Source organism: Belonocnema kinseyi, chromosome 8 (assembly GCF_010883055.1).
Source record: "Belonocnema kinseyi isolate 2016_QV_RU_SX_M_011 chromosome 8, B_treatae_v1, whole genome shotgun sequence".
Taxonomy (NCBI): Eukaryota; Metazoa; Arthropoda; class Insecta; order Hymenoptera; family Cynipidae; genus Belonocnema; species Belonocnema kinseyi.
Window position 1 is genome coordinate 68,235,835 of NC_046664.1, and position 14,434 is coordinate 68,250,268.

At 30.3% G+C, this 14,434-nt stretch overlaps 1 protein-coding gene across 3 annotated transcripts in view; it reads right to left on the reverse strand.

Annotated features, from left to right (window-relative positions):
* LOC117177922 overlaps positions 1 to 13,528 on the reverse strand; it is a 173,431-nt gene extending 159,903 nt beyond the window's left edge. Inside the window, exons 1-3 of one of the 3 annotated variants that reach the window (XM_033369033.1) lie at positions 13,394 to 13,501; positions 13,226 to 13,253; positions 8,992 to 9,090 (exon numbers count right to left, since the gene is read on the reverse strand). In XM_033369033.1, the coding sequence (XP_033224924.1) occupies positions 8,992 to 9,090; positions 13,226 to 13,249 (123 nt within the window). In that variant the 5' untranslated portion in view covers positions 13,250 to 13,253; positions 13,394 to 13,501. Of the gene's footprint in view, positions 1 to 8,991; positions 9,091 to 13,225 lie in introns of all 3 variants that reach the window. The other 2 variants (XM_033369034.1, XM_033369032.1) reach the window with 2 other exon arrangements.
* Between the last annotated feature and the right edge of the window lie 906 nt (positions 13,529 to 14,434).

Genomic DNA, 14,434 nt, shown 5'->3' on the forward strand with positions numbered 1-14,434 from the left:
CTTTTGGCCATTCGTATTAAAGTCCGACGTCGCTAAGCTATGCGTAGGATATATATATACACACACACACACATATATATATTAAAAATTTGTCATAAGGACAACCGCAGAATTTCACTAGGAGCGGGTGCTAATATGAAAAATTGTACCCGCTCTCAGGGAAATCGCGGTAAAATTTCAGCCACAACCACGTCTCACGATCGTGAGAAGGTGGTTACAGTCTGTAACGCAATCAATACGACGATCCGACAAAAGTTTCGTGCACCCTGAGAACACGGAGCGATCCAAGGACTACCGCCTTCTGCATTTTTCCCGCAAGTGTTTTAGCATATTCTTGACACACAGGGATACTTTTCAGGCTATTAACGAGTAAAAGCTTGGCACCTCCAAGAGCGCCGATGATAAGGACGATTAGTTTAACAGAATATTCCGGGTACAATCGTTGCAACTCCCTTATAAGATGTCTATACCTCTCTTTCTTTTCATTTTCCTTGGCTATGATGTTTTTGTTAGCTGGTCCCGAAAATTCGATAACGAACATGGTTCGCTTCTCGAAGTCAAGAAGAACCATGTCTGGCCTCGAGTGTGCAACAGAAACAATTGTCGAAAATATAGAGTTCCAGTATATGCGGCACTTCCCATTCTCGAAAATTGATTTTTTCCAGATAAGATAGTAAATCTGGTTTTCCAAAGCGGCATCAATCTCTCCATGCACCTAACGATTTGCGGATGAACCTTTAAGCTTTCCAAAAGACAGATGATAAGTCTATGGGAGGTCGAATCGAAAGCTTTCCGATAATCAATCCAGGCCATCGATAGGTCACGCTGGTAGAATGCTGCATCTTTGCAGACACATCTATCGATGAGCAGGTTCTCCCGACATCCCGCTACGCCTTTTTTTGAGCCTCGTTGTTCATACATTTCTTGCCACACAGGTTCAATTGCCCGAACAATCCTATCATTTAGGATAGTTGTGAATATCTTATACAGTGTGTTCAGACAAGTGATTGGCCTGTAATTCTTCGGATCAGCTAAGTTACATTCTTTCGACAGGAGTATTATGCGCCCTTCCACCAACCACTCCGGAATCGGCTCTTCCGACTTTAAATATGAGGTGAAAATACGGGCCAAATGCTGATGGGTAAAGGAAACTTCTTCCACCAAAAGGTTTTGATGCAATCTGGTCCCGGAGCGGAATAGTTTTTCATCCCTCTTAATACTTTTTTCACCTCCTCGGTAATGATGGATGGGCATTCTTGATCAGGTGTTATGAGGGCATCGCACAGCTCCTTGAAGCTATTTATATTTTCTGACTCTTCGTCCAGTCTATGCTGCACTTCGTAGACTTTTCTCCAAAATACTTCGACCTCCTCTGGTATGGGCGGGTGGTCGACAGTAACTGGAGGGTCTTGGAAGAGTCGAGATGGGTCAGAGAGAAATGTTGATTTTCTCTGACCCACCGCTCCCTCCGCTCTAGACTTCTCTTAGCGTCAGATAGTATCCGTATTCTCTCAACAATATGCTGCCTGATGGTCAGCAGCTTTGACTTGTTAAGTGTGTGATAACGGGTCCGGAGTTCGCGCGCGAACTTTCGAACCTTGGCGGAAAAATTCCAGCCAGTTGTGATGTAGTCAATCACACACTGAATGCGGGACGCGTACTGTCTTGCCCAGCCTATCTTTATGGCAAGTTCATGCATTCGTCTTTTGGTCTTATGATCAACCGTTGATTTTGTTTTACGGTTCGCATGGGCCAAAGCTCTCGTTAAATTATACACACAATTATTGATAGCCCAGAGGTCGGATTCTTCGGAAAAAAGTCCACGAAGCTCATCATCCATTTTAGCCAGATATTTAGGCTTGAGAGAAACCTTGGTGTTGATGTTTCTTTGGGTCATAAAGCATCGCTCTTCCTCTATTGGATGCCTGCCCGCGGTTGGTCTTAGCGTCGCCTCTCTTTCTCTGTTGCCGACTTGTTCTAACTGTGGTAAAGTAGTCGTTCCGCTTACATAGCCACGTTTTCGGAGTAGTTCGGCATGGTTTCGCAGACGTTGCTGCGAAAAGTGCGATAGCTCCGAGTGTTTCTCGCACCACAGAGCATGCAGCCGCGCCATGTAACCCCGTTCAGGAGCCACACTCGCATCGTAGCACTCTAGCAAGTCGTGATTTAGTTGTTCCGTCCACCTAAAGGATTGCCATTAGCCTCAAACTATTTCTTTCAGTATATATATATATTTTTTTTTAAACCCCGCCCGAAATATTTTTCTGGAACCACCCCTGCTAATGGTTATTTTCCATTCCAAATGCTACTATCACGAGAGATGTAGGAATTTTTAATCAAGAAAAAATTTTTTTATGCGTTTGAGTACTATATGTAATTTCTTTATATAAATTGTTTATAACAATTAGCTTCAGTCTCAAACTGAATATTTATGTTCCCGAAGTGTATCTGCAATAACTCTGATAGATATAAACTTCTCTTAAGTCTTTTCTTCAGAGAAAAAAATATATTCTTCAAATGTTCAACTTCATAATAATTTCAGCAATATTCATAATTATTTTATAAATTTTATGATTTAAAAAAAATTTGTTATTAAAGGAGGCATTATTTGGGCATTTGTCGACGAAAAAAATAATAATTTTCAATGTCAGTCCTTTCAATTGCGAATTTCATGATAGTTTCAGCAACATTCATTACTATTTGATGTAGATTGCAAGCTCTTTACATTCTCATTCATGAGAGTTGAATGTTGTAGCCACGCTAACTTTTGAAGGATTTATCCAATCGAGTCAGCCTTTGACACACTTCTTAAGGTTCCCAAAATGAAGGTTAAGTTCGTTAAGCAGATATTTTCAACCAAAATTTAAAAAATTAGAGCATTTTCAAAATTAAAAAATTTTTTATTTACAAATTAAAAATTTGTATGCCAAAGTTTATTATAGATGGGTAGAAGACTTGCAAATTAACCAAATTATGTTTTACTTTTCGATGAAAATTAGAAGTCTTCTACCCATCTATAAGAAACTTTGACAACAATTTCTAAATTTGAAAAAAAATTTTAATTTTGAAAATGCTCTAAATTTTTTTATTTTGTTTGGAAATATCTGATTAACGAACTTAACCTTCTTTTTGGGAACCTTAATAAGTGTATCAAAAGCTGACTTCATTGGACAAATCGTTCAAAAGTAGCGTGGTTACAACATTCAGGTAACCATACATACAGACATACAGACATACAGACAGACACCGAAAAAATTGTATAATTTTCGGATTCTGTGAGTGCCGAAACATAAAGATCCGTTAAAAACCAGAGATCGAAAATTTTGACGATTAGATTGCACTCCATGAATGTGAATGTAAAAATATTTTTTCGATATATTAGGAAATTTCATTTAAATTCGTCAATAGGTATCAAATATATTTCGCAACTATTTTAGTTAAATTTTTCGATCACACAAAAATTAAAAAAGTTATAGCTTTTTCAAAATTTGAATAAAAATTTTTTATGAGTCTTAAAAATTTTTGTCAAATCTTCTGGCATACGGCAAAACGACTTGCAAATTATCCTAATGACAATTTTTAATTCGATTAAATTTTAAAAAGTTATATTCTTTTTAACACTTTGAAAATTTTCAAAAAAGGGAAAAAAATTTTTTCAGTGAGTTAAGATATATCCATCCAAATTTCTGCTAGATATAAAATATTTGTATTTCGAAACTATTCTTATGAAATTTCTTAATTAGACAAAAGTTCCAAAAAATGGATAATTTTCAAACAAACATACACACTAAAACTCTGGGGTTAATTTTGTTGCAGGTAATTTCAAGATGGTGTTCCATCTCTCTCGTTGTTGGGGTACGAAACTCGTCCATTGTTTTGCCACAAAACTGTAAAAATAATTGACAGTAGGTGACGTTTCGTATTCCAAGTCCGAGGGAAACGATACCTTGTGAAGTGGTACCATTCACACTTCCAAAACTAATTTTTGTTGCAGGTATTTGGTACCCTGAAATTGGCGTTAGATTAACACTGTGTATGCAATTTTTGTTTTTAAGAGATCCGTAAGTTTAAATCGTTGTTTTTATCAGATTTGAACAAGATTTACAAATTATTTTGCTGAAGTTATATTCAATTGGACACAAATTATCAAGCGCGAAGTGCGAGTTTCGTAATGAGAATGTAATCGTTAAAGCCGTGGGTGCTTTGAGAACCTTCTGATTTAAAAACAAATCAAAAAAATTGCACTTTCAATTTATGGCTGTAATTCCCCAGAAGTTTAAATCTCAATTTTTCATTGAAGTTATAATATTTTCTGATATTTGAGAAAAGTAAGTTGTTTTTTCTAGTGATGCTTAGTAATAAAAATTTGTCATTCGATTGTATTCATTAATTTTATACACGCTCTAAATTCTCTTCGCATTATATTACCATTCGATATTTTCTCTTCATTTTATGAACAAATTAAATAAAAAAATTCCCGTGTCGGATGTTGTTTGCCAGTGATGTTTAATAATGAAAATTTATTTGATATTTGCTCTTTAATATTTATAAACCAATGCACTTTGTTGGCATTTATGGACAAAAGAAGATTGCGTTTTGTTTTATTTAGTTTAAGGTTGTATATGTAGTGATATTTAGCGATAATTTGTTCTTTTACTTGTGAAACAATGTTCATAGGGATATTTAGGGACAAAGATTGTTTGCGATTTATTTTTAATAATCTACATAAATAGTCGCGTAGATGCACAGGAGATTTTTTTATTTAAATAAGCGATTTTCTTGAAACTGGAAGAAATAATAGGGTTAGTTGAAGAATTTAAATTTAAATATATATTTTGAATTTATTTTCTTAAATTTTAACCTATCAAATGCCGTAACACCTGTAAATTTTATAAAATTCTTTAAAATCTCTTGAAATTACTCAGGTTTTTTGAAATCCCAAGAAATTGCTTTTTATATTTTTTTAAAACCTTGAAATACTATAAAAACTTTAAATCGTGTCAAATACTGTACTAAAATTTCTTGAAATCTTTTCAAATCCTTTGAACTTTTGTTGAACTTTTGAAAGACTATGCGCTTTTTGCGAGAAGTCGTAGAAATCACTTAAAATCATGTGACATTTTTTAAATCCTATTGAATTCAATGAAAGCATATAAAGTCCCGTGTAATATAAAAAATCCTACGAAATAAAATAAATGATAAATTAAAATTGGAGAGAATATTATATTGAGTAGCTTAAAATGAAAACTCAATGATGTAATAAATATAAAATATAGTTTAAAATGTTTTATCGAATTAAAAAATATTCACTGCATCCTTCTACGCCTTTAAATTCGTAAATACTCGTATGTACATTCGACTCTACTCATATCTGCGGGCTTCGAACAGGTGTGCCCCAGTGTTCGAGAGATTACAGAGGCCGCTCCCGCAAAGAGAAAATCAGAGGTAACACAACTTTAAAAATCCCCATTCCAATTAGCATAGAAAATCCCATATCTACATAATATTATAATTCTCTGCACATACGATGATACACTAAAAAAAAAAGATTAAACTATACAGGTAGCTGGGAAACTTTCTAAAAATCTTCACAGGGTGTCTACTCAAATCCTAGAAAAAGTTCCCTCACGAATTCCTGATTTCTTTCCGGTACCTCATTTTTTTCCAGGTATAATTTGTCATAGTACCGATCCGTTCAAATATTTTACATTTTTCAAATAATCGGCTCGATATGTGTGTGTGTGTGTGTTAATTAAATAATTAAATAATACTAAAAACATAATTAATTAATTCTGAAAATCGTCTCTAAAGTACATGAATTTAAATAATAATAATTCAAACAAATTTGTATTAGATCTTCTTATTCTTCTTATGGAAAAGATGAGTTCTAACAAAAAGATGAATTTTTGTTTAAAATGTTTGACTTCGAGCCAAGTTTAGTATTATTTTTTACCAAAAAGATGAACTTTCAAACAAATAGTTGTATTTTAAAGTAAAAAAACAATTTTCAACCAAGATGATGAATTTTAAACTGAAGGGATGAATCTTCAACTGGAATATATTAATTCTAAACCAAAGAAAAGGATGACTTTTTTAACAAAATAGTTTAACTTTCAACAGAGTAGTTTTTATTTTAAGTAATTTATTTGAACTATTCCATAGTTAGTTTTTCAGTTGATAAACTAATTTTCAACCAAGCTCATGAACTTTGAACAAAAATAATTTTCAACTGGAGTGGTTGAATTTTAAACAAAAATATAAATTTTTAGTCGAAAAAATATTAATTTCTTCCGAAAAAGCAAAAAATTCCCAAAAAATACATGAATTTTCAACTAAAAAGGATAAATTCTTAACCAAAATTCTATAGTTATATTTGCAGTTATAAAATTAATGTTTAACCAAACAGATGAATTTCCAACTAAAATGAGGGAATATTCCATATTAGAATAGTTTTCAATTTAAACAAAAAACTAATTTAAAAAATAGTTAGATCATTAAACAATGTGGTGAATTTTCTACTAGAATGATGAATCTTTAACTGGAATAGATGGATTTTTAAACAAAAAGATTCATTTTTGATAGAAGAATTTAATTTTTAATGAAGTAGTAATATTTTCAACCAAAAAGATGAATTTAATTTAAAATGACAAATATTTCACTGGAATACTTCAATTTTCAACAACAAAAATTAAGTTCTACCAAAAACGACAAATTTTTAACAAATTATATAATTTTATGACAAAAAAAGATACGTTTTCAAGCGCAAATTCAATAGTTAATTTTCATTTAAAAAATTAATGTTTAACCAAAGAGATGAATTTCTAAGTAAAATAATGGAATATCCAATTGGAAAGGTTAAACTTTTAGTAAAAAAAACTAGTTTTCAATTTAAAAAAAAAACTGATTAAAAAAAAAAGTTACATTTTGAAACAAAAAAAAATATCATTTTTCAACTAAAATGATATATCTCCAACTTAAGTATATGAATTTTAAACCAAAAAGATTAATTTTCAAATGAAATGATGAATCTTCAAATAGGATAAATAAATTTTCAACCAAGAAGATGAATTTTCAAATAAATAAAATAAATTTTAAACAAAAAATTAAATGCTTATATTTTTATCCAAACAGATAAGTTTGTTACTAAAATGATGGAATTATCAAGCAGAATAATTAAATTTTCTGTTAAAAAATGAAGTTTTAAACCAAAAGAAACAAAAAAATAATTTTCAATAATATAGTTAAATATAGTAATAGGAAGCTACTTTTACTGATGAACAATTACTGTTATTCAACTTTATATTGAAATAAAAAATTAAACACGCTCTCGAAAAAATGTTCGGACTTTAAAAAATATTGGCTGACAATTTCAGGTTTTCCAGAATTTTCTGGATTAAATTAGCAATCTGATAAAAATTCGAAAATAAGGCTGTATAAAATCTCATCTATAACATTATTTAAATAACAGTTTTTCGCGACACTGGGCGATTAACAATATTTCCAGTGACATCCTCAAAATTACTAACTTATCGATTATTAAAGAAGTTATTCTAATTCAAACTCTGACTAGAAATTTCATTCACGTAAAAGTCCCGAGAATTACTTCTGCGCTCAATTCAGGTCGTTTTCCTATTGCGTTTCGCGCATGTCAACGAGCAGAAGTACTACATATATATTCTAGAAAAGAATTTAAATATATATGAATGACTTCATGTCGTCGTTAGGCGACCTTTCTTGCAAACAAATCGGGTAATTTGTGCAAATGTCTCGTGAGATAAGAAAAAGAACTATACATACAAAAATATATATATTAGTCTCGATGAAAGAAAGTTTAAATAAGATTTGAATTTAAATTTAAATAAATAATCAAATTTTCCAATTTGAACTTAATTTAGGGTTAGATATTCACATCAATTTCAGAGACATTTTTAACATTGGTTTCTAATTCAATTTGTTTAGATTCAACAAATGAAAGTTATTAGTTAAAAAATGAATAAATAACTGTGGTATTATTTTCAGAAGAAAGCGATTATTCCTAACAAAATCAACAATTTTAAAATTAGAAATATGCTACTTTCTGATTGTAAAATCTCCAAAATAGTTTTTTTTCTTCAAAATTGAACTACTTTTTGTTTGTTTCAAAATGAATTTTCTTTGTATTCAATTTTTCTAAATACAAATTTAAGTCTGAAAAATGTTTTCGTCCATAAAAATATTTATACCGGGTGAAAAAATCGAATTTCAAAATACACCAAAACTGTATATTTTTGACAGTTTAAAGATTCCTGTAGTATTTTAAAGTGTATTTTACCTATCATTTTATATCAAGCCTTATTTCCAGCAATTACAAATTTCCGTATTCTAGGCCCGATAATATCACCAAAAATTTTTTATTTTTTAAAATTTAGGGCATATTCCTCAATTACTAAAAAATACTTTTATGGGAAGGAACCAATTTTGTGGCCTAAAATTGGTATTTTTAAAAATTGAAAAACCTAAAAAGGCCTAGCGGAACGTCCAAAGAATTTTCTAAAAATAAAACAAATTTATGACAGTATATTTTCACCAAAAGAACAAATTGAAGGGCGTAGCATTTTTCAAAATTGAAAAACATAAATTTCTTTCGGGAAACCTAATATTCCCTATCCATTAATTGCCAATCAAAATTCCTAACACCTCGTCCAATAAATTCTCCATCTCTAAAATCTAAATAGAGTCGATGTTCTCCAGGATCCAGATAAATGAAAAAAATGTCTCTCCCCGTATCTAATTTCCATTTATCGCACATACTCGACTCGTATAAATACCATCGGACACGTAGTAATACGTCCTCGAACCTCGTGCGACCACGCGATTCGGTGGTAATTATTTTACCTTGATAGAACCAGGGCAAAACCAAAGCCCTTGAGGATCGAGTCGAGAAAATTGAGGATAAAATGACTGGAAAATGAAATTTTTTCGATTTAAAGATTAAATTTTCCTCTCTCTTACCTTAGCCATTCCTAGTTCGAGGGTGGGTTCTAGTGATAGCTGAGGATGATCGTTCTGGTCATCGAAGAGCTCCCTCGAGGTTGTCCGAAAAGTGACGTTCTGCAAAATTGAAAAATAATCACTGATATCATTTCCGAGTCGCTTATCGGAGCACTAAGGACGTCCCGAATATTAAAACACGAATTCACTATTGAGAGAATCAGAATCAGAATCAAAGAAGCCTTTCGCGCAGCAACACTCCTGATGCCACCGTCGATTCGGAAGCGGTGTATTGATCGAGTGTTGCTGTTCGCCGGCCAACCCGCCAACGCGGGGGTGGAGTGGAGACGACTGGCGTCGGCGTCGTGGACACCACCGACCCACCGTCGCCGGGCGCCGGATCGCATCTTCCGTGTCAGACGAGTCGAGAGATGACTCTTTTGTATGCGACGGGATTTTATGCAATTATTCATCTGGTAATTCAATTGGACAGATTTTACCAGGGTGGTCGAAAATCTTCATTTTCAAAATTCCATACTTCAGAACCCAAAATGCTCTCAAAGCAGAGGGAATAGGGTGATTTTTCGCGAAAATATGAAAATAAATTCTTTTAAATAAAATTTATGTTTAGCTACCATATTGAATTCAATATGAAATGGTTAAGATTTAAAGTCGAAATATTTAAAACCTTTTCAAAAAAAAATCATTTTCTACCAAAATAGATGAACTTTTGTACGAAAGAATTTGTTTGTCCAGCTACAAAGTCGAATTTTGTTTTAAAACTTAAATTATAAGTCCTAAACGATGAATTTCGAACCAAGAACTTTTTGCCCAGAAAGCATTATTTTTCAATAAAAAAAAAGACAAATTTTCAACAATGCAGCTAAATTTTACAAAAATAAAGATGAGTTTTTAAAATAATTATTGAATTTCTGAACACATAGTTGCATTCAAAATCAAATAGTTCCATTTTTGAGCCAAAAGTACGAATGTTCTAAAACAGTTGAATATTCAATACAAAAGGACGTTTTCTATCCAAAAAGACGATATTAAAAAGACAGTTAAATTTTTAAGAAAATAGTTAAATTTCCAATAAGATTTATTTTATTTTTAACCAATAGTTGAATTTGAAAAAAATCCAACAAAACAGTTGAATTTTCAACTAAAATGATGCATCTTAAACAACAACAAAATAATACATTTTTAACAGTGAAGTTCAACATTCAACCAAGAAGTTGAATTTTTAATAAAAATTTTCGAAGAAAAATGTAACAGTTTTTATTTCAACTAAAAAATATAGTAATTTTAAACAAAAATCAGTTGAATTCAATCTAAAAAAGTGAATTTTCAAAAAAATAGTTGAAACTTCGGACATAAAATATTAATTTTTTACTAAAAATTTGCATTTTCAAACAAATAAGATCAAATTTCTACCAAAAGAGATAAATAATTAAATTTACAAGAAGAATTTTTAACAAACAAGTTTAATTTTTAACCAGGAAAGATTTTTAAATTAAGAGAGAAACAAAATTTTAAACAAATATTTCAATTCTACATGGAAATAATAGAATATTCATTTCAAAACTATAAATTTTCCAGAAATAATTTGAATTTTCAAGCCAAATCGTTGAATTTTGAACTCAAAACGATACATTAAAAACATTAAATAGTTAAATTTTCTGTTGGAAAAACTGATTTACAATAAACAAACAAAATTTTTAAATAGTAGCTCTACTTTGAACCAAGTAGTTAAATTCTCAATAAAAAGGAATAATTCTAAACAAAAAATATAATACTTGATATTTCAAAGAAAAAATTTAATTCTGAATTATAAACTTTTGAATTTAACTAAACAGAGGAATTCTTAAGAAAACGGTTGAATTTTCCATCCAAATAGTTAAATTAAAAATCTGATTGAGGATCTGGGGAAACGAAAAATTGACCTAAAGAAAACTGGGAAATTACTAGGATTTTAAAATCATCCGTCTGTTAGACTACCTGATTTTTTCCTCAAATTTTACTTAATTCAAGTGAATCCAACTAAATTAAAAACAATACCACTAAATGAAACTCAATGAAATGCAAGGGAATTTGGCAGAGTTGAACAGAATTCAGTTGAATATAAAATAAAATCTCCTGAATGTAGGGAAAGCCCGGGCAAAGTGAATATGTTAAGGGAAGTTACACAAAAGAAAGTATATTATTAGAGTTTCTCTCTGATATTATTTGCAATTACTAAAGTTTTTTTGAAAATCTTCTCGTATATCAATTAAGGTTTAACAAACAAAAAATCTAAATGTGATCCCGCTGAATTTAGCTAAATCTCAATTAAATTTTTTAATCTCAATTAAAATCAATTATTCTAAAAATCAGAAAAAAATCAATCTCAATTATTTAAATCAACCAAATACAAAATAAATTAAGGAAAGTCAATGAAATTCAACCGAATTTATTCAAGTTTACCGCAGTTCAGTAGGATTCCATCGAAATCATTATATACATTTAAGAACATCCAATAAAATAGAATTCAATTTATGTTAATTATTTTTAATTTTTAATAATTAAAAAACCCTCTTTTATTTAATTATAAGCAGATAATCTTCAAATTACATGGATCACAGCGGTTTAGTAGTTCAATTTTAGGTCGATAAATTTTGATTACTTATTCTCATAAATCATTTTCGGGTAAAAAATTAAAATGTTTTGTCGAAAAATTCGTCTTTTTGCTTTGAAAACTTAAAAGTTCGATACAAAAGTCAAACATTTCGGTACAAATTTTTATATTCAGTTAAAAATTAATTTTATAGTTGAAAAACTCAGTAGAAAAATGATCTTTTTGGCTTGTAAATTCAGTTTTTAGGTTGAAATTTCTTTCGTGGCTGAAAAGCTTACTTGTTTAAAAGATTTTTTAAAATTTTAAATGTATTGTTACAATTTCGTTTTTTTTCTTTGTAACAAATTCAAATGTTTGTTTGAAAATGAACTTTATAATTGAAGAATCGCATTTTGGGCTAAACAATTTAAATGTTATTCTGTAGAAAATTTGTGTTTTATTTAGGTGGCAAATTTAACAATTTGTTATAAGATTCAAGCTTTTTGGGTTGAAATATCAAGTATTGCATTTTTTTTTAGAATTAATTTTTTTTTGTATAAAATATTCAACATTTTAGTTGAGAATCCATCTCTAGTTGAAAATTTTCTTTTTATAGTTGCAAATTAATTTTTTTCAACGAAAATTTATCTAATCCAGTTCAATATCCATCATTTTGATTGAAACTTCATCTCTCTGCTTGAAAATTTAACAATTTTGTTGATAATTTTTTTTTTTTAATTAATTTTTTAACTGTTCCATTTTTTATTGCAAGCTGATATTCAAGTTGTTTAGTTCAAAATTAATATGTTTGGTTGGCGATTCAACTATCTGCTTCAAAATTTCTATATTTTGTTAAAAATTCATCTTTTTGTTTGTTATTTAAAATAAAATAATTTCTTTATTAAAATATTAAAATTTTATAACTAAAAATTCAACTATTCCATTTTTGGTTGCAAGTTGACATTTTTAACGACAAATTTATCTTTTGCAGTTGAAACGGAAACGGTTTAGTTGAAAATTAATCTGTTTTATTTGAGGATTTAACTATTTTCTTGAAAATTCCTCTTCTGGGACTGAAATAATTTGTTTTTGATTTAAATTGAAAATTTTCCTTTTTTGAAATAACAACTAAAACATTTTTTGTTGCAAATTTATATTTTCTATTGCAAATGAAACAACTCGTTGAAAAGTTGAACTTCTTTGTAAAAAAAAAAAACAGAATCTCTTTCATAGCGTCTTGTTTACTAATGTCTTGAGTTGTTGTCAAAGATTTTTGAAATTTAAGAGGAAAAAATGGGATTAGGTAAAAAAAGGGTACAGACTGTGATCCCTAAAAGTATCTAGAAACTTAAGAAATATTCTCCTGTTGAAAAGCAAATAAAGGTCAACTACTCTAACCGTTCTTCCTAATCAAAATGAAAGAGACATCAAAAGTCATAACAGACCCAGACAGTGAAAGAGAAAAAACTAATTTCCCAAGTCCAATTGAATTCTCAGCAAACCCGGAAATGCAATTTACGTTCCCTTGGTGACCCCGCTCTCTAATCGAAGGGTTAAACGGCGAGTAAACGAATTTGAACCGCACATCGAAGCAAACGTATTTCTGTCGACAACCGTCTCTTTTGAAAGTAGCAAGACAAGCAGCAAGCAAAGTTCACTCACCACAAAACGTGGATCCCATTCCATTTCACTTTAAAAAAATAAATTGCGCACATTATTTTCCGAAATTCACTATTAAAATCAAAACATTCTCGAATATTATGAAACAGTATAATTAAAATTATGTAAAAATGTTCACTCTCCACTCTTATAATGTTGAATCGATCGTACCTTCACATTTTTTTTGAGATTTTGAAGAACTTTTGTTTGTGACTGGCAAAGCGGGCGACAAATTCGCGACCAGGATAAGTTCGCACGACCCGAACGATGCGCACTAACTACTAATATTTATGTCGACTTGGGATCCCTCTGCCAGACTAAAAGGAACACAATAACCAAAGAGAGCCTACGCAATTCGGTGGAAGCTTTGTATTTATTCCTGGCATACAAATGACCTTATTCGACACTAAATTATCGAAGCTTTCTGTCTCAGTTTACTAGTTTCTCAATTATTTTCATTTCAGGGTGGCTGAAAAATTAACTTTCAAATATGGTGATCAGAAATCCTGATTTATCAGGACATGCCCTGATATTCTGATTTTTTTTTCAATGCCATGATATTATCTAATGCTCGAAAACCAAAATTCTTCATTTTTATTGCGCAAATCCAAATATTGCGTTTACAACTTCTGAGAGCGCAGTCTCATTATCACTGTTCAATTCAATTTCAAAAACTTGACATGTGTGGAATTTTACTGATAGGGCCATCCACTAATTTTGTTCTTAATTTTTCCACATTAAAATATATGTTCTAAAATGACTAAAACTACAAGTATACTGTAAACCAAATTTATTCGAATTTATATTTGAAATAGAAAAATATGTAAACCTTTCAAATTCCTGTTTTTGCCGCGCTTATTTCGCCATACTGATATGAGGTAGCACGCCTTCAAAGAAGTTTTTATAAATAATTTTAAATGTAATAACATCTCTGTCACAAATCCAGGGAAATTATTTATATACATACCCTAAGGTGAAGAACGAAAAAAATAATATATTAGAGTTCTTTACAATCATATAAATAAAAAAATACTATTAAAAATACTTTTAAATAAAAAGGCCGTGATTATGAAAAATTTAACAAAAAGTCTAAATAAGAATAAAGCTGAAAATCCCAAAATTTTAAACAAGCGAGTTAAATTCAAGACAAATATTTAAAATAATTAATTATGCAAAAATAAATAAATTTCCTCTCAAACATTTTCAGAATTA